The sequence below is a fragment of the Rhamphochromis longiceps genome, linkage group LG1, assembly GCF_057381845.1.
Source record: "Rhamphochromis longiceps isolate RC_006_pf linkage group LG1, R_longiceps_female_GT1.1, whole genome shotgun sequence".
Lineage (NCBI taxonomy): Eukaryota > Metazoa > Chordata > Actinopteri > Cichliformes > Cichlidae > Rhamphochromis > Rhamphochromis longiceps.
The window spans coordinates 7,462,014-7,483,559 of NC_140557.1; the positions used below are offsets into that span (position 1 = coordinate 7,462,014).

Below are 21,546 nucleotides of genomic sequence, written 5' to 3' on the forward strand. Positions count from 1 at the left end.
TAATTGCTATCACTTATGAAACAAAATGACAAGCGCTGCCAACAGCTTAGCAGTGCAAATACAAAAGAGGAGAGAAGGCAGCAGAGATAGAGGTCTGTGAAGAAGAGTTAGCTCGGGCTGTGTCAAGGTCTGCAGATTGCAGCTGATGCTTCTGATTGCAATTGGAAAGGCTGTGAGAAAAAGCAATTCTTTTTATATTTATACACATAATCTTAAAAAATGATGATCCACAGGAACCATCCTTCTGTCACAGCTGTTTTTTTCTTGCATTATTTCAAAGCAGAGCCATAGGCAACTCTAGATGCTTTGTTTGTTCGAGGGATATATAGCATCCTCACACATAATGCGTCTAAGCGCTTCACTTTCCTGTTGAAAAGCCTTTTGGAATCACAATTAACCAAGAATCAAGCACAGCACTGATAATGCAAGGGAACAGAAAAAATGTCTATATGAGAAACCTTTCCAGGAAAGCAGGGAGCCAGCCCTACCAGGAGCTGAGTCCTGGCCTTTCTGGCTTACATAAAGTGGACGCAGCCAAAGCCAAAGCAGCAATGGCCGGTTGCTGATTATTTCAAACAGCATACAGACAGACAGAAATGAAGGAACTGGATGGCTCCTCTTCCCTCTTTAAAGCTGGTGGAAGTGGATAAGCCCCTGGTGTTATTCACAGTCTCCCTCTGACATCTTCTGTTGATGTTTATTTAAATGGCGCTCAGATCTGTGTGGAAATTGTCCCATTGCGAATGCCCAGCAGGACGCAAAACAGCTGGGCTCTGGAAGGGAAACAGAGAAAGCCAGAGAGAGGGAGAGAGAGAGAGGAGAATTTCTGAAAGGACAGAGGGAGGAAAAAAGAAGAAGAGGGGCAGAAAACTTGAGGGTTTTATGTAAAGGAAGGGATCTGTGTGAAATGTATTTTGTGTAATGAGACGCCCCAATTCTGCTCTTTCAAATAGCGTTACCTGGAGCTGGAAAATAAAAATCTCTTCTCCTGCCCGTCCCCCGTGGAGATAGCTGTACTCGGCTTACAGCGAGCCTATCCTCCATTTCACAAAAACACTCCGACTCTGTATTTTGTCAGATTTAGACATTGGGCTGGTCGTCAAGAGGGGGTGTCATTTCAGAGCTCCTGCTAAAAGATGGCTGTGTCTTTTAGGACATACTGACACGGAGCGTTAATAATGTAGCTCTGCTTTCCTCAGACACAACCAACCGGCAATCAAAAGAAATGTCCCTTCACTCAATAACCGGCTGCTCTCTTTTGTGCTGTATTATGTTTCCAGACTCAGTGGGGTTTGTTCCTTCTGCATGAAGGTGTGGGACACCCATTTCGCTCTTATAACATGGCAACACTGTTGTCTCTATGTGATGAGCATCGTTTGACAGTCCCCTGCCTCAGCATCCTCAGCATCCAAGTCCATTTACAGCCAGCTCATTCACTTTATTGCCATCCGCTGATGGCAGCACTTTGAAGTGTGCGCTAAAGAAGGGTGGAGTGGGGGTGGAGGAGGTTTAATTGGCTGTATTAGTTGATTTGCTTCTCTTTCTTGTTCTATGTACCCCCCAGTCACAGTGAGTCAGATTAGGCGACCTACATTTTATTTCTTCTTTTTTTTCCCGCTCACATCTTGATTTGGAGCTTCAAGTTTGTCTTTCTTAGGTTCCTTTAACGGATCCTAGTTTATCTCCAAAAGATCCTCTCAAAATAGGTTTTACTAGATTGATTTGTGTGAATAAAAATCTGATAATAAGACCCTGCTGGTGCCCAAGTCCATGGTCTTCTGTGTTTCCTCTGACATGTGTTAATGCGGGCAACAGGGAAAGTTAAATATGGCAACTTCATCTTTATGCACATGACAATGATTGACAGCTCGCTGTGGGTAATGATGTGTTCCGTTTCACAACATGTCTCCCGCAGCAGTTGCCCTCGGAGAGGTTTTGATGTTTGTTTTGTTTGAAATGCCTATATGCTCTAGCGTAGCATCTCCTGCTGTATGTTTGGACCAGATGAAGCATCTGTGTGGGGAACGACAGTCAACGCAATCACTTTAAAGAGTTTAAAGAGAATTTATGGGGGAACAAAGTGTCTATGTGTAATTTGTTACCCACTTTCTGCCTATGCAACCCTGTGATACTACAAAGTCTTATTTATAATATTTCCGCAATGAAAGCTTGATATTTAGTATTTTGTTGAAAAAGTGTAACACTTTTAGATTTTGGTCATTTAATTTTATTAGTATTAATAATATACACACTAGTAATTAATCTACAGAAATTATTGTGTCATTTTAGGAATGTTAAATATTCGATGGACATTATTACTGTCATCTTTCTTCCAGGGTAGAAGGCGCACTGCCAGAAAAACAAAAACAAAACATGAGTGATACAAAAGTGAAGCATTAAACATGAATAACATTAGAATTGAAACCATATTTTTAACTGAAAGAAGTCATATTTGTATTAAACCAAATTATTTTTATTAGACCAAATGAACACTTTATTTAGTCATACTCAAAATAAAGTCAGTTTTAGTTTACTAGTCAAACTAGGACTGAAATCGGTGTAATGACAGTGAGTTTCCTTCCTTTGACTTAAAAACTTCTCCTAAAGGAATATTTAATGTAATCATTTTAATTGTAGCGTGTCACACATGCCGTAATATCAAACAGAAACTGATCCGTTTCGGCTTAATTTAACAGCTTAGAAAACTCTTAACATAAAAAAAGCTAAGAACCACACAGAGTACTTAATTCAGGATTTGCCAGCCTCATATTAAATTTGAAGCATTATGTGATGTGGAACTCTGACCTGAACTAAGGAAATTGTGAAGTACAGCTCTCCTTTCTGTGTATGCAGTAGTACAGCGTTCAGGTTCAAATGTAGGGAGGTTGATGTTACAGCTAACCTTGGCTATGCGCCCTGCATGGCTGCCCCTGTAAGCTATCAGTCTGCTGGGAGTCTGACTGAAATATTAAAGAGCCTGCTTGTTCGCCTACTGTTGGGCCTCAGCATGAAGCAACCAGGCTGTAGAGAGTAGTATATGTCACAGGTACAGTAGAGCTGTAACGGATGGAGACCAAGGTGAAACAAAAGCGCAAGATTATTCTCAGAGTAATGGACATATTACCATCAATCCTTTGATATATTTACCCATCTATCTATACATTTGTGACTGACAGGACCTCCCTTCAGTGCGTCATGTTTGCTGCTGAGGAAGGAGGACTAAAGTAAAATACTGCCAGGGTATAAATACATCCTGCTATTATAAAAAGCAATGCCCTTGCAGCGGTGAAAAGAAGTTGGAAGTCACCTCTTCCTGTCATACATCACTGTACAGCACACCGGGCCTCATAATGTAATAAAACACTTCAGCACAGTTATCCATATTTGTCCAATGCCAATGTTCAGTGCCAGTGCAACAAGTACCGTGCCCTTCATGTAGCTATGTAGAAAAATGTAAGTAAGATATCAAGGTCCGACATTCTATTTATTTCTTGTCTGATTTTTCCAAGGAAAAAAACTTGCATTTTTGCAAGTCTTTTCCAACATTTAAGCAATGTTCAGTTTTTTGAAGAAAAGCAATGAAAGAAAGCCCCCGACTTTGTCATCATGTAGATATAAAAACCTCAATGTGTTGTAGGGCTGCCACAAACGATTATTTTGATAGTCGACTAGTCACCGATTATTTATGCGATTAGTCGACTAATCAGATCATCATCCACTGGACGTAAAACTACAGCTTATTGCACCAGCAGCATCTGCTCTTATATAACTATCATTAGCTTACAGCTTTAAGCTTTTAAGGTGCTAACTAAAAATAAAGACAAGATGATAGTTTATTCAATTTTAATGAAATTTGCAGATTGTTTCGGTAAAGTTTAATAAACTCCTTGCTATCTAAAATATAACAGGACACCGGGGTATATTCTCCAGCATCTCACACTTCTGATAATCAGCTGTCTGCTTGACGTTTATTCAGCTGTGTAAAAACTATAACTTTAATCTCAGCCAAACCGATTTACTCAGGAACAAATAAAATACAAAAAAAAAAAAAAAAAAAAGCCAAACAACAACATTTTTAATTTATCTAAGTGACTCATATATATTTAACCTGAGTCGCGAAAGACGGCGGTGGGTTTGAAAACAATTTGCCGGGAGTCCGGTGTTCTCACGGCGCTAGTGACCTAGCCCCCGGCTAGCTATCGAGCTAGTGGGTAACAGACGTCTCCGAAAACGTCGGAGCGCTTTTGAAAATATGTGGTGTCCTGATAAACTGAGCCGATATTTGAGGTTTACACAGCTACATTCTCGCCTGAAAATATGTTAAACGTTTATTTTGTGACCCAGAAAGAATAATAAGAGTAATATTAAAACTAACTAGCTACCGCCATTGTTGGAAACTGCGCTGGGCCGCGCTATGAATTCTGGGACACAGCTGCTTCTTCTTCTTCGGGGTTTAACGGCAGCTGGCATCCTTGTACATGCTGTGCTGCCATCTTCTGTTTCAGTCCGTTATTACACTCTTAAATCCTGCTATTATTCCTGTGTCTTTTGCGATCTTACAAAGCTTCAAACGACACGTCGACTATTAAATTAGTCGTCGACGATTTTGATAGTCGACGTAATCGTGACTAGTCGACAAATCGTGGCAGCCCTAATGTGTTGCTTTTTTAATATGGGCTTGACAAAAATCTTTGCAATGCACTAACATTGGAACAACAAAATCGTAACCTTTCAGTAAGTTTTAGGTCATTAGGAGGTCATCCTTATAAACAAAGGTTATGTGTTATTTCTCAGGAGAGAGGACCTAAACACAGGAGACTGGGAAAATGTATGAAATCCAAATGTTGATGTTATTTGAGCATTTTCCTGGATGATCTTGTGTTACCTTTTCTGGACCCCATCATCACTGGTGCCCTCGTTACAACAGCAGATTGTATCTATTCAAATGAGTAAGAGGACTTCAGTGTTAAAGCATTGTGGCCAGGGTTAAGTCAAAGTATTGTGTGTTCAGTATCAGCACTTTGTGATATACCTTTACAATGGTAACTTATTTATGTGGATAGAAAACATACCGCAGACAGCCTTACATTTCTTTCATAATGAATTGATGCAGTCACTTTTCAGGAATGGAGGGGAATGGGTGGGGGAAGTGTGAAGGTTGATTTGCATTCATGTGTCATGGTTAGATTTGCGATTAGAATGACTCCCCTCCCTTCCCCACTGTGCACATAAACACACTTCCCTGCCTCCTCCTCCTCTTCCTCCTCCTTCTCCTATGCCTTCACCTCCCGGGCTAACAAATCTGTTTGGTCCTGAACCCTCCATTGGAGGGATGCAGTTGTGAAAGAACCGAGGCAGGAATCAAGACCCCTGAGACTAGAACCATGAACAAGGAAAAAAGAGGCAGGGACAGACAGAGAGGGAGAGAGAGAGGAAATAAATGATGTGAGTCTTTTTAAAAACTGGTTTTAAGTTATGATGAAACAGCAGTTGCTCGGGTAAAACATGCTGATAGAGGAATTTAGGTTTTGATCTATTGCTTTGGCTGTTATTCTGAAGGCATTCTATGTCCTTATCAGTATTCATATGGTTGCACAGATAAACTTCGGCAACATGTTTAACATCCTGACAACAGGCTATTGAGTGCAGAGGAAGTAATCAGGAAAATTGTGTAAAGAAAACAAAGAGCAGCGAGTGCATGAGAAGAAGAGCGGGTGGAGAGAAAACAGAGAATATTGACACTTGACTGATATTTCTTAGTAGGATAGGGATTTGATTAAATGTGTATAACGAAGTTTGGGTAAATGCTAGAGAAATGGGGTCTGATGCCACAAAGTGCAGAAAGCGTGGTTAACAATGACCTTAATGTGCTGCTTCCAATTAATTTTAAACTGCTGTTAGAGCGTTTGCTTCATTACCTTAACCAGCTGGAAAAACCTTTTGGTGCTTTTCTAAGCTTGCGCCACGTTGTTCTGTTCAGCATCAAGGTCTAAAATGTCTTTGTCTGTCGTGAAATATGTGAGCAGCTACTTAATGGAGACAATTCTCTGAGGATGAATGTCCTCAACTTTGGAGAACCCCTGACTTTATTTTTTCCAAGCCACTGTTCCTCAGTGGATAAATCCCTAAAGAGTTTAACTTGTCCTCATTTGTTTTTCTAATCTGCTTCACTTCATAACAAGGTTTACATTTCTAAATAATTGGCCTGAGTACTTACCCTCGACTTCTCATCACATTTATAGTCCTGACAATCATTTTATTTTAATTTAAAATAATTTTTTAACATGAATTGGCATGATACATCATACACAAGATTGAAGTAGTATTTCACCCAAACCAAAATGTATCAAGACAAATATTAATAATAAGTAATAAGTCAGAGTGAAGTACAAATAGTGATGTTTTTTCAGTCAGTTTGCTTCAGTCGGGCAAAAATGTTACATTTTGCATTTTCTGTTTGCTTTTGAAAAAAGAAAGAGGAAGCTGCAGAATGGTTGTGGGGAAAAAGCAGTATGAATGCAGGATATAAACCATTCATATCATTCAAATCAACTTCTGTTGAACTTTGTGTTTAGTTAAATGTTAGCACAAGAAGACAGTAAACTAAGGTGGTAAATGGTTTAGGCACAATGCGTCCTGTACCTCAGTGTTGTAGAGATGTCAAGCATGAGTCTGGTCCACCATCATGTGGTCGCCCCATCGCCAACAACAACTACTACCTGTTTGATTGCTTAGAAGCCAGTATACTTAAATCCCTGTGCCCCAAAGGATGATGTCACCTTTTTCAAACATTCACTTAAACTGATATTCACAATTCTCAGCATTTTTATGACGGTGCATTAAAATGAAAAACAAACTAAACAGTGTGTTCGCAAGGCTGCATGGAGCAGTACACCATTTGTAGAAATGTCATCAACCTGTAGTATCAGGTATGATAGGGCAGTGGTTTTCAAACCTTTTGTGGTTAAGGTGCACATCTATTCATATCTGCATAAAATAAAAAGGCTATCTGCCATCTGACAAAGCACCAATCCTTCTGTTGATTGTATTGTCAGATGAAACCAATTCTAACCTATGATACTTGCAATTTTGTGCTCTGAAGTAAACTCCGCTAGCATATGACTTGTTGCCATAACCTTATCAGATATTTTCCCACAGTCCAGATGACTCATTTTTATGTGGATATTTGTTTTCCCATTCCTTCTTTAGGTTGTGGGTCACACTAGCGATTATTTGGTTTTCTCCTCTCTAGATAGTGATCTGTTTTCCACCCTCTGAAATTTTGTTAGCCTCCTTGCTATCATTGGCGGCCTTTGATGTGTTATACTGAAATAACATCCACCACATGGCAGCTGCGCAAGTGTCGCAGAAGATTTTTCTTTTTCTAGTGAGAAACAAATACCTCCAAAGCAGACTATTATACTTAACTAAACTAAATTAAAACTATGTGTTAAAAAATGCCAACAAAACCCGCCTGAAGACACTTTGGTGCATGCTGTAAGTTGTCTATTTGTCCTTTCATATTTCTTTTGAAGTTCCTACATTTTGCCTTGACAAATGCTCCCAAAGTATAATAAAAACAAATAAAACTGAAAGTAATAAAAACTTAAATAAAACTTTTTTAAGAACCCAAGAACGAAAGTTGGTTTTCTTTTGTTTGTTTGCTTCTGTTTTTGTTTTGGGGTTTTGTGGAATAGTATAATAATAGTAAATCTGTCATTATTTTATGCAGTTATAATGATGTATTGTTGATCCCACAGCACACCTAGATTTGCCTTACAACACACCACTGGGGGGAAAAACAGCATTACACTGTACACTGTTATTCTTTTTTCTTTTTCTTTTTTTTTGTTCAATTTGCTGGGTGGTGTCCTGAGACTTCTAGCTACCGTTTCAGCTACCGTACTCAGATATACACACGTTTCTACTACATTGTACTGTCTACAGTGTATGTGCAGTGAACGGTTCATGTTCCATGTTTCAGGCAGTTTTTTTTCCTCTTGGGAGCACAGTCTTGCTACCTATGCAGTTATAAATATCAATAAATCAGAAATCATTTTGGTTCAATACTGCATTTGAACTGATTCATTTACTTTTATTTCTGTATGTCTGCTAAGAAAACCGCTAGCCAAGTTTTCACTACATTTCCCCACATTTAACAGAGTAAAGAAACTATAATTCTGTCAGCCCCTGAAACTAATAATTTACCTCTGCGCTAATCCCTTCACCCCTGAAACACTTGTTAGCTATAGAGCGACATGCAGAGGCTGCACCAACAGCACTGATGTACACTATCATCAAGCAGTTTTGTGGCCCGCAGTAGCTGAATGTGGCTTTCCATCTCGTTTGTGATTTACATGCAAACTCTGCCAGATGCTCAACGCCGGAGAATCGTTTTATATTCTATTGCCACGACAAGAAATATATCCATCTAGTGCCGGGTTGCTGCTCTGCATATGTTTGTACTGTATGTGTGTGCTGTTGCCTTTACTTTACTGCCGAGTTTATGATGCAAACTGGTCCCTGTAACAATGCCACCAGAAGCTTTTCATTTCTTTCTGATTACATTGCAATGAGAGAAGAATGAAACCCCACACCGAGTGGCTCTGAATATCTCCCCAGATTACAGCATGTTTGGTTTTCAATTTGAGTTTGGGTGCATAACGTGTACTAAAATGTAGGTCCGGGGTTATGGTAAAGATCCAGCCTCTGTCATGGTCATAAATCAATGAAACAGACTCTGGACAGCTCGGTTACTGGATGATGTCATTTTCCATCACTTTTCAGACTTGTGCAAAATTGCTTTGTCTGTCTTCAGGGAGCTTACAGGGTAATGTGTTGTCAAAGATATAAAAGCTGATAGTGCACTGTGGGAACAGAGTCAGTATAGCAATCTCAGTGTTTTCTTTTATTATCATTCTGAGCATCAAGACCACATATATACAGCAACACAAACTGTAATTGCTTCACTGCTGTGTCATTGCAGATAATGTTTGGTGTGGTGTAGACCGATTGATTCCAGAGGACATGCGTACGAGTGGCTTCAGATGCGATGACTGATAGGTTTACAGCAGATTTCCAATGAGTGTTTATTTCTGTCTCGACTCAGACGTCCTTCCCCTCAGCGTTTGCCGTTGTTTATACCACAATAAAGAGAGAGTACGTCGAGCTGTGTGAGGTTACTGTAAATTGTCGGTAGCCCATAAATTTCAGAGTCCTAGCACTCGGCCACAGCTGGTCACCATCAGCTGAAGAAGCAGTGCTTTTCCTACTATGGAGGCTGCTACTTTGTGAGAAATGGGGTTACCCCGAGTTTGTCTCCGCTGTACGGCTGTCACGTGCCCACCATGCTTGAGTGGGAGGCTGAGTGAGCAGGTTGAGGCTGTTTGTCAGAAGAGCTATTTAAATGTCTTCTTCAGTGCAGCAAGGGGAGTTGTCATTTGAGTTTTGCACATAACTGCAAGGCTTCTTCACACATTGGTGACATTTGGCGATTAACTGACCTTTTCGTAAATCTTATGCTACACTCACTGTGTTGTGATTTCCTCATTTGGCTGATACTAAGCCAGCAGCTGCAACATCATAACAGTAGCCGGTGGTAGTCCTGTTTGGCTTACACTGAGTCCACTTAGACGCTGTAATTAAGAATGTGTTAAGACATTTGCTGGTTGTACTGAGAGCAATATATCAGAAAATTAACCTGCCGTATAGTCATAGTGCTGAATAGCAAATGACCAGCTTTGATGGATTCATGAAAAAAAGCTTTGAGCACCATGGCAGCCAATATTTATGTCCTGCAAACTCACAAGTTTGCCTTGATTTCACACTTTTCAACCCTTCACACGTATGTATTTAATTTGCTTCAAATCCATTGTTAACTAAAAGCGAACCCTTGCCTCAGTAAGTTATCCTTCCTGTGTTCTCTTGTTCATTTTACATGTCCTCAAGTTAATTCCAGTCCTAATTAACTACCTTTGAAAGGAATCTGTGCGATAATTACCACAAGGAGGTGGAACGGAAGCAATCACACTCTGCACAATTTATTCCCCACCACAGGGAAAACCCCGCAGAGTCACCTGCTGCCTTTTTTTTTTTTTTTTTTGCTTGTCCTGAGAATCACCTTCAGTTCTCACTTTTGTTTTTAGGGAAACAGAGACACAAACAAATGGGGAGGGGGGGCTCCAGACATACCCCTCCTGCTGGTTTTTACTCTGGTCTGGTATATTTGCAGAAATAATTGCTACATTAAACACAGAGTGAAATCACAAGTTGCAAGTGGAATAAAAGCACTGAGAAGGTAAAACCAGAAAAAACTCAGAGGATGTTTTAAAGACTAGATCAGACAGGGGAGAAAGAAAAGGATTAATAGGAGGTTGACATGTTAATGACATCTTAAGACACCAGAGGGGAGGATGGTACCAACCTGGTCACTGTGGACAAGTTGAGTACAGAGACACACTAGCAGCCAAGCCTTCTGTGCACAGGTAAAAAGCAAATAACAACAGTAGTTTATAGGATAAGGCTGGTGGCATTTTACATTTAAACCCCCTGAAAACGCCACTACCAGCGGTGTGTTTGTCTCACTACTGTCTGAGGTCTCTCCCCAGTCTACATCACTCTCGCCTAAATGCACTTGTTGCACCTGAAGAAGCAATCTTTTTTTAAATTCGGTCCCTAATGTTGATTAATTGTTAATTGTTTTAAAAGTCATTGTCAACAATAGAACGGCCCTACGCTGTAGCAAAAGTGAGTTGGTTTAGCATTACAGGCCACAGAACAGTGTATGTGGGATGGACTTATCATTACTGTGTGTGTCCATAGTAGTGATGGAGCATATCGACCTGTGCAAAGGTTGGTGTGTTTTTAGATTTTGGATTTTGTGACACAGACAGAGGAGCTACATTAAGTGATTGCTAAATTACAGACAGAGCTTGTTATTGTTGTTGCCCTTGTGTTTTCATTGGATTTAAGAATTGTACGATTTTATTTTATTTTTTTTAACAAATTTTAAAAAGGTTACAGGTAAGGGGAGAAATATCATTTTTAATTCTGATACTTTTGCCAAGAGTGTTTTTCTTGTATGCAGCTGTGATTTGTATAGCGTGTGGTTGGGGCTTCATATTTTCCTTTGAATCCAGCAAAATGTCACACATATTTTTCCGCTCAATACTCTGAACAGACTTCACACCGCTGTGGGTAAGAGCAAGGCTTTTTTTCTGTTGGAAGAATATCTCTCCTCCTCCTGAATTTTCTCAGCTCAGAGTGAATTAAGTATTTTTGAGGAAATGGAAGAAAACAATGTTTTTGCCAATCTGATGGAAACATGATGAAACAAAAATTTTAATCTAGAGTATTTGCTAATATGACAAAGAAAAGAAGCTGGATGAATACTTATGAACTCATTTTTCCTGTTGTAATTTCAGCTACACATAGTTATTCCCATTCTCAGTGACAGTCCAAGCCAAATATGTGTTTTTACATTATTGTTCAGTATGCTGGAAAAGCTTTTAGAGCTTGGTTTTTGGAAAGTACAAGGTAAGTTAAAGTCAAATAGCTCTGCTGGGTAAAAAAATGAAAGTGTAACATCATAAGTTATAATCACAAATGATGTTTTCTGTTGAGTTGTTTTGCTTTATTATAATATATAAAGAGATAACAGAAAATTATCTTGAACAAAAAGTTTCTCTTACTAAAAAAATTTAGATAACGTCCATGATGTGGGTTCAACTTTGTCACGATTTGCAAAGGCGAATCGTGGGGAGAGCGTGAGGAGTCGACCCAAATGCAGGCAAACGGAGAGGAAGGTGGAGGATAACAGAAAGAGAGCCTTTATTTATGGCTGAACAAAAAAATCAACAGCTGGAGCAGAGAAAACGAGCCAAAACCTAAACTGGGAAAACTAAGCGTAAAATAACACAAACCTGAAACAAGAAACTAGAAGAAGAAACCCTAACCCTGGAAATGCGAGGAGCGGAGAGCAGAGGTTACACTGGGGATGACAAGCAGACGCACCGATGAAGAGCAAATGACAACACACGCTATAAATACACAACAGGTAACGAGGGGGGATGCACAACAGGAGGGAGACACGGCTCGGATAAATCTGACATAGCGAGACACAGGGAGTAAAGGACCACAACTATCAAGGTAAAACAGGAAGCACACAGGCTGAACTCAAGACACGTAAGCTAAACACAACGGCCCTTCCCATGAACAAAGAGGAGGCACAGAAACAGAAGAGAAACCTAAAACTCAGCTATTATAAACGTAATACAAACAGAAAACCATAACTCACAGAGTAAAACTTAAACCAAAAACACAAAACACTGGGTCGCAGACCCAGGACTGTGACAAAATTTTTATTTATCGATTTTAGTCATGTTTTCTGGCGACCTACTGTTTTAATCTTCTAACTTTTTTTCAGTGATAAACCACTCAAAAAAACCCCAAAAAAAACCCCACACAAACACACAGCACAGCGAGGAACAGCTGTTATTTTTTGCCATTAGGTGGCTATACATTTCTTTCCCTGTAGCTGTTGCTCACTAGCATATATGTAATGACTGAATGGCTCCCCCTTGTACCCAACCTCTGCCCTGCTAAATGTGTGGATACGAGTTTGTGAGGCTTCATAAGGCCATGAGGTGGAACGAAAAAGCTTTCACACCATCAGCGATCTTTTTTGGTCGTGTTAAAAAAGGTTGGGGTTCAGTGTGATTATTCTTGCAAGGTGACAAAAGCCTGGAGATGGAAGCAGACTTGTGTTTGAACATTTACAAGTTCAAAGGTGCGAGTATGCTTTTGATTCATCGCTGACGCCCAGCACTTGGACAATGCCTTAATTTACGAGTCCATTTCAAAACCCGGGAGGACTAGGCTGTGCTGTCTCTGCTCGAGTAGAGTAAATCAGATTGGCTTCTAAACTCTGAGAAACAGATGATGCAAATGTCACACTTGATCAATTGATTTGACTGAATTAGCTAATGTACCTGCAAACCGCACGTGAACATAAAACATCTGCTGTACCGCCACAAGCTGGGATTGTGGGATGTTACTGCGAAGGAACATTGAGTAATGTAGACCTGAGTGACATGTCTTCTGCAGGGACACATTTTAGAGAAAAGAGAAGGATATTGGCTGGAGAAACATATTGGCTGGAAAAAGCTCGAAGGATGTGAGCAATGAGATTTATCTAATCTTCAAACCGCGGCATGCCACAGTGATCTAAGAGTTTTCCAGAAGGAGTCCCATGACAAACTGATATCTGTTACTCTGAACGTGTTAAATTTATTTTATTTTATTTTTTGCCACCAGTACCATGTCCTTTGATGATCAGTTGCATTCTTGCCGACTTGTGTGTCAGAGGCTCCATAGCTATAGAGTGATTTGCAAGTCTTAGATTCTTCTCCATCGTGAAAATTTTTTAGCATCGGGCCTTTTGGAGGGTGTCTCATCGGCCATAAGGAACTGTCTTCAGAGACAAGAAGAGCAAAAAGTCCTGCAACAGATGGTGTGTTCCCTGCAGAGCCCTGATCTCATCATCATAGAGTCAGTCTGGGAATACATGAAAAGGAGGAAGAGACAGAGGGAAGTTCTCTGAGCTCATTGAGAAAAAAAAAAAACCTTGAAAAACTGTGCGCAAATATAGCGAAGAGAACAACTGCATGGTTTTGGAAAGTATCCTCATTACTAACGCACCACATATGAACATAACTCACCACATATATGTGTATATAAATATGAGCTATCGATGGTAATTTATTTTTTTACAGATACGTTTTATACATTCTTAAACATCTTACACTTAATTATTTTCGTTCTTGCTAGATCTTCTTGAGGGGAATAAACACATCAGTGCTCTTAAGTTGATGCAGTAAATCTCAAATCACTATTACAGTGGAACCCCGACTTACAAATACCCCATTTAACGAAAAATTCAAGTTACCAAGGCACTTAACGGCAATATTTCTGCCCGTGTTACGGCAAAATGCCCGCGTAACGAAATCCGCTGGCTGTGCCCAGAATGCCCACAATGCCTTCTGAATCATGTGACAACCCCTTGGCTTTTGTACTTGCGCTTCGCTGTTCCACTTGAACGACGTATTGTTGTTGCAGTTAGCAATTAGCCTATAGCCTATCGTTTACTCAAAAGGCGCGATGGGTGCTTCGACTTACGAAAATTTTCGACTTACGAAAGACCCTCGGGAACGAATTAATTTCATAAGTCGGAGTTCCACTGTATTTTTTTAATTATTTTTTTAGCTTAGCATAAAGCCTGTGAGCATAAGGAACAAAATCCATCCTAACATTTTATTATGCTTTGGTTTTTGGAAGGTTTACAGAAGCAAAATATTTTATGTTACTCTTTTTCAAGGAGGTGGTACAGGTAAAAAACCCTGGACAGCTATTTCTGCTTGCAGTAGAAACTCTATTACTATTCTATTAGTAATAGAGTACACACCTTTGTCATCAGTATTGGATATTCCTGTTAGGTCTTGAGTTTTGTTGTGCTACTGTTTTTAATCCTTAGTTTATATGTTTTAAGTTAAGCTTTCAGTTTAGATTTTGATTTCCATCAATGGCACTTCTGAAATGAAGTTTCTATATAGCATTTTCGGTACATTATTTATATCTAATTCCTTCTATTTACGGTAGTTTTTTTTCCCCCTCTTGTGTTTAGTTACTTTTACTTCCTGTTTTAATTTTTATTTTGTGTCTGTATCTTCAGCTTTACTTCAGTGTATTGTTGCGTTCTTGGTCTAGGAGTGCATTGAACGCAACAAGAAACTTGGCCTCCACTCACGCACCACCCAAGAAAGAGCTAAACAGAAAACACAAAATTGCTAAGCAGCCATTTATTTACGTCAACAGTGAGTAAAAATAACAAACAAAACTCCCTAACGGTCCCCACACTTCCCAGTACAAAAAAAACAACCAACAGACAATTCGCTTACCTAAAGTGAAAAACAGGAGAAAACTGAATTAACAGAAAAGGCTTCTCACCACTACCACGCTGCTGTAGTGAACAATATATAAGATTAGATAAGATAAGATAAGGTAACCTTTATTATTCCCTCGCGTGGGAAATTTGTTTAAAAAAAATACGCAATGAAAGAGGTACAACAAACTACTTTAGCTACTTTACAAATCTATTTACAGCTATTTACAACAGCAATGCTCTAGTGCCAGACACACACATGCTAATCAGTTAACTAAGTTTTTAGGCAAAAACACTCTAAGTAACAACAATCAGAAAACACAGGCTATCTGTGGGGTGGTGGAGAGGGGACCAGGTGGTTGTCATCTGGTGGTTAAGTACTCGGGTAATCAACCAAGTATCCAATCCCAGAACACCCAACTATTCAGCAGGCACTGGACTTCAATAAGACACACCCAGGTGTCCACACCTGAGAGAGAAGAAAAAAAAAAAACACAGCCAACCTCTGGTGGGAGGAGTCACACATAAATCAAACAATTACAACACTGAATCATAACAGTATGATTACCATGATTATGTTCAGTCATTTCTCGTTTCCCGCCTGTTTCCACTTCCCTGATTATCCTTGTGTATATATTGTCCAGTCCTTCCCTTTTGTCTTAGCATCTGTTTATCCACTGCATGTGTTCCCTGCCTGTTTCTGGATTCTTTTGCGTTTTTCCTTCAGAACTGTTGTGTTTTTTCTACACTGACATCAACCTGATAAGATTTGCATATTTGTTTACAACTAGTTACTACTGTTTCCATGTGCTGTATTTGGGTTATTTAACAATTACAGGCCCCAGTTTGTTAGTTAATTCCCTAATGTATTTACAACCTGGTTGTATGTCAGTAATTATGTTATTGTGCGATTTCACTGGTAGTCGCTGTAGTCAGTTGAGAATAGTTTAACTCTGGTTTTACTCTGGACCCAGCTCTCTTGAAGTTACTGAATGTCGTAGACTTTCTGTTGTTCCCAAGTCACTCACTTTTTTTTGTACTCGTAATGTGTTTATACGCCAATCTGCAGTTAATCATTAGTTAATATTAATTCCAGCTCTTTTCCATGCTGTCTCTTTTGTTCTGTCTCCCTCCCTAACAATGTGTCAGTGTAACATGTCATTTACGACAGAATATGCAGACGTTATTTTGAATAAGTTCAGAATTTCCCATTTTCTATACAAGACAATACTGTCCTGTGAAATTAACACAGCGCACAGCTATGTAGTACTGTGCTAACATGAATCCATCCATATATCCAATGTTTCAAACTGGATGATTAAACATGGTAAAGTCATTGGTTTTACAGTTCCACACATCCCATCAAAGGCTTCAAAAACAAGATTTCAAAAACCAGCTATGTCCACCTTTTATACTGTCTATGATCTGCACAACAACCATAACAGGACCAGAGAAGCAGGATCCTCATCTTTCAAGCTCTAGTTACTCTGGTCATGACTGCACAAAAATTACAGGCATTGAGTTGTAACATTCAGCTGGAGAGAAAAAGCTCATACTGCTGCATCATAATTACCACACTAACTGAAACAGAGTGGTTATTTATTTTCTCATCTACCTATATTTTACATCTTTAAATTGATACAAGTATCCGACTAATTTCAGGCTTGAGACACAGACAAATGATTGCATTAACTTGAGGAACAGGGCCTGAAAATCTGACCTTCAGAGCCAGTGAGATACTGCGAAAAAGATGAGACATGCAAAAGAATGGAAAAAATAGCTGAAAGTTGGCTCATTTCATTTTCCAGTTCTCCTGAATAAATCAAAGTTGGTTTAATAGAGAGGAACCTTGCTCTCAGATAGACATTTCAGGGGAAGATGTCCAGTGCCGAATTCCATTCTGTGCACAGGCAACGTCTCAGATGATAAAACCCCTCTCGGATGCCGTTGGGCCTTTTCATCACTCAGGTAACATAAATGCAATTTTTAGGGTGTTCTCAAGTCAAGAAGTTAAATTTCCCCCTCACTCCTCAGAAAACCTTCATCTAGCAAGAAATCAAGGGGGAGGTTTCCGTGTAGTTTGAAGCACTGTGGTTTGGACTGAGGCCAGGCTTTCCCCGAGGCCTCATCGATCTGGCACCAGACTCTGATCAGATGGGTTTTCATTCCATTTCATATTGTATTAAAAAGCAGAACATAATCCAGGGATCCTTTTGAGGCATCTTCTTTCATTTTTAAAGATTTAAACATGAATCATAACGATTTTCTAGGTAATGATTTTATTTCAAGTGTAGTGATGTTTAAAGCGGTATACTGCACATATATCTTTGTGCCTGTGCCGTGTAACAGAGGGTCAGAGGCATCAACTGAGATTTAGTGTGCCACCTGTTCCCAGTGGTTGGGTGGGTAGTTGCTGGCGAAGACCTGTGCTCTGCTGTGCACATCTCTGTAATAAAGCAGGCACTCAGGTATGAAATCTCTGCAATGAGAATAAATGTTGTGACTAAATTGTTGCTCGCATGTGTCACTTCATCACATGCCACCTCAACCCCATCTTCCTTCCACTCAGGGTCTATAATTTGATATGCCTGGGTCTTGATTACTATTTACAGTGTTGTCAAGGTGAGCAAAAGACTCAACATGGAGTGTAAACAGATTCACTGTCACTGCTTCTCTGAATCAGCTGCTGTTGACTTTATTTCCACTCACTGTTTCCTTCGCTCCCTTCATTCCCTCCCTCCTCCTTTCCTCATTCCCCACTGAAGATTGCAGTTGTCAGAGCTCCGCATTGCTTTCGGCATAGCAGTGATCGAACAGCAAACTGCATCACATTGGCTTACAGTAAATCATGTCAGAGTCTTTCTATGAATTTTGATTAAAGAAAGGGAATTATGCTTGGTATTGACAGGAGTGTGTTGTATGACAACATAAATTCTAAATTCAGACGGCGTCGGTAGTCGGGCACTACCTGTGTTGATAGTCATTTCTTTCTTTCTTTTTTATGCATTTTCTGTCTCCATTTATCAAAAATCTTCACACGGTCAGTATGACAGAAGTCAGTGAGGGATATGTTGTGCATCATGTTACACGGCTTTGACTTTTCTTCAACTTTCTTTCACATTCAACTAAACTGCAATTAAATTTTAAAGGAAACATAACTGCATCCACAGGGAAATATTCACAAATTTGAAATGTTGCGAATATGTTACTGCCAAACCTTTTGTTTACTAGCAAATATAATAGTTTCATACAATGTCCTCTAATTCAATAGCATTAATTAATGGTTATGCTTAGCCACAAATCACAGACTCTAAAAAGAAATTGTTGTCCTCTTAAATATGATAATAGATCTCAATTTTGAACTGAAGATGTTTGGGAGGAAAAACTCCATTTTTTTCTAGCACCCAAACCACTGAAAAGAACAGTTCACATGACTCTGTGATACTGAGATGCATTATACATAAAATGTTGCTGGACATTACCTCATGTTTGCTGTCTTTTCAATGTGTTTCATATCACTTAGAAGATTGATAATCTAAAAGAATATGGAAACTAAAGAGGTGGCTGGCTTTGATTGTCTTTGGCTTCACACTTGAACCCAGCGGTCCCAAACCCCCGGGCCGGTCCATGAGCTGTTTGGCACCGGGCCGCGAGAGTTGAGACTCAGGTGTGAAAATTATGATTTTCATGGTCTTTATCGTTATTTTTTATCGTTAACTCGGTGTCCCTGGGTCTTTTCCTGTGAGTTATGAATAAATCTTTTTTTTTTTTATTGGTACCGGTACTGGGTTTTTATTGTGGTATTTATCCACAACACCTTAAAGGCCGGTCCGTGAAAATATTGTCGGGCATAAACCGGTCCATGGTGCAAAAAAGGTTCGGGACCGCTGCTTTAACCCATAAAAAGAAATTCGAACATGTTAGTTTTGGGTATTCAGCCGTGATTGAAACCCATCCAGGCCTGCCATAACAGGCTAATATTTAGTTTTTGGATATTAAGTCCTTTGTGTCTTTGGATTGCCCATAAATCACCAACAAAACCCTGCACTCTGTACTATGTTATGCATTTCAGACACACGTTTTTTTAGTGCTATTGTCAAAATGGCTCATTTTACATTTGAATGCACAACACAAAATGACTGCGACTACACACAGTCTTTTTCAGGGGTCACCATAAATGCTTGAATTGAAGGGTTCTGGACTTAGATAAGTCACTGGATGTGAAGTGAAATGTCTTCAAGAAAGAAAGAAGTTCAGTCGTCTGAGAACCTACACGACACTATTTCAGGGGTCACGTTTTCATCCAATTTATTTTTCATCTCTCAACTCTATATAGAAACTTTTTTTTCCCCTCCTGGAAGTGGAAAGTTTTCTGAGCACATCTAAGTAAGATCGCTGAGATGGCCCAGGAAGTAAAAAAAAAAATCCCAACTATATTGCAAGAGAGGACATGTGTGGGGTGAAATACTGAAGATCTGACATCTGTAGGTTATCTTTGCAGGCATGAACCTGTTACCTGTCACTGAGAGAGAAAGTTTTCAGGTTGGGAGATAAATGCCGTCAGTGTTCTAGTCTGAGAGCTGTGAGATCCTGAGATGTGTAGGAAGTGTTGCTGTTGAGCTTTGGATGTAAGGATAAAATGCTGGTTAGAAAACGTGAAGTCTACACATCAACTATTTAAAAACACTGTAAATGTGTGTTTTGGGCAGATTTTGATCAATTAATGTTGAATTGATAGTTTTCCAATGATGGATATGAGTGACCAGCTGAAAATCCAAAACTGGATTTTGACATATATGCTAGCAGCTTCAGGAAATAAAACACCAGCAAAACGCACCTGTTTTATATGTAAGTTAAACAGGTAAGCTAATTTTTGAAGGAGGAATAAATAAACTGAGTTTCTTTTTCTCATTACAGAAGATTTTTTCATTTGAGCCCTTAACTAAAATTTAAACAAATCCCCAAACAATTTAGTTTTTACCCATTTCCAGCTGTCTAAATGTCAGAATTGCTTCTTATCTAGCGTTAGTCATTTGGAGTATATACTGGGTATAAACCATTTCTCTATAACAAAACATAAATAGATTTTTTTTCTGTTCATTTATTTTGTTTTGAATTAGTTAGAAAAAACAACTTTAATTTGTTTGTATCTATGTCGCTGCTCCACACTGGGGTAATTGTGGGTACATGCCAATAAAAATATGAAGTCATGTTTACTGCAACTGCTCTTATTTTCCCTGGCTGTGCCTGGACATAAAAACAAACCTCCCACTTTGAAAATGTTACTTTATAACTGTGACTCTAGTAAAGGATAATTTACTGTACATGCATACTGTGTACTTCATTACCATATCTAAGAAACAACAACTGCAGCAACTCAGTCTCCACCCAGAATTATTATTATTATTGTTATTTATTTATTTATTTTTAAATAGAATACCTTAGGAAATTGTATTTGTGTCTCACCAAGTATATTCACAGTTTAAAAAAAATGTGTTTTGGAAGTAAGTTTTTCTTTTGTCTCTTCCCAGGACCAGTAGCTGTAATCAGTGGTGAGGAAGACTCTGCTAGCCCTCTTCACCATGTCAACCACGGGATTATTACCCCCTGTACTCTGGATGCGAGTCCTGATGCGGTTGTCATAGGGATGACTCGTATTCCTGTAGTGGAGAACCCTCAGTACTTTAGACATGGACACAACTGCAACAAGCCAGCCACCCGTAAGTCCTTCCAGTGTATCTGACAGCAGTTTAAAGTGCCAGTATCGCCTCTGAAAAAATCTTCTGCTCAATCTTCTGTAAAAGTCACAACATCAGCATCGAAGCAATGCTACTTTTTACATGGAGTCTGAATGAGTGCAGTCATATTGAGGAATAGATATGAACAAGGTTATAACATTCTGAGGAGATTTTTATGTGTAGCATTGGCTAATTACCATAAAAGGCTAGGACACAATACTTATTTATGTTCAGCCTAACCTGACACTTCATTCAGAAGCAGCAGGTTTGATTGAAAAGAGAAACTGTGCTGGATTTTTGGATAACATCACAAGCAGAATAAAAATCTGAGCTCACAGAGCTGCATTGCATTCACACCGAAGATAAGATAAACCAGGCAACCGAAGAGGGACGTGAGGGTCTAATTCACATGTGCATCATACGCAGCTAGTGTCTCGCAGTTTATTTTAGATTCTTTTTAAACTAGTGCTGACAGGCCTTAAACAAGGCCTGACAGCATCCACACGGCCACCATTATGGTGATTCATGCGGCACATGTTTATAGTTGTTCCAAATGGCCAACCATGCAGCACTGTAGTGCAAAGGTAAAAACTGTCACCTCACGCGTTCTGGTTTGAATCTGGGGGCCACCTGCGGCCTTTCTGTGTGAAGTTTGCATGTTCTGCCTGTGCGTAGGTTGCTTTTCTCCTTGTACTTCAGCTTGCTCCCACAATCCAGAGATATGCATGTTAGGTTGACTGGTGAGTCCAAATTTGCAGTGTGTTCACACCTCTAATAGACAATGTTTAACCCACATGCTGTGGGCACAGGTGACATGTGGGTTAAGGTTCTTTGCTTCTCTGAGTAAGAAACATCATTTTGGCATATTCC

The 21,546-nt window shown here is 39.5% G+C and overlaps 1 protein-coding gene across 1 annotated transcript in view; it reads left to right on the top strand.

Moving 5' to 3' along the window:
• ntrk3b (neurotrophic tyrosine kinase, receptor, type 3b) overlaps positions 1-21,546 on the top strand; it is a 236,294-nt gene that overhangs the window by 161,734 nt on the left and 53,014 nt on the right. The window contains exon 12 of the mRNA XM_085419039.1: positions 20,470-20,658. Within this exon, the coding sequence (XP_085275165.1) occupies positions 20,470-20,658 (189 nt within the window). The remainder of the gene's footprint in view (positions 1-20,469; positions 20,659-21,546) is intronic.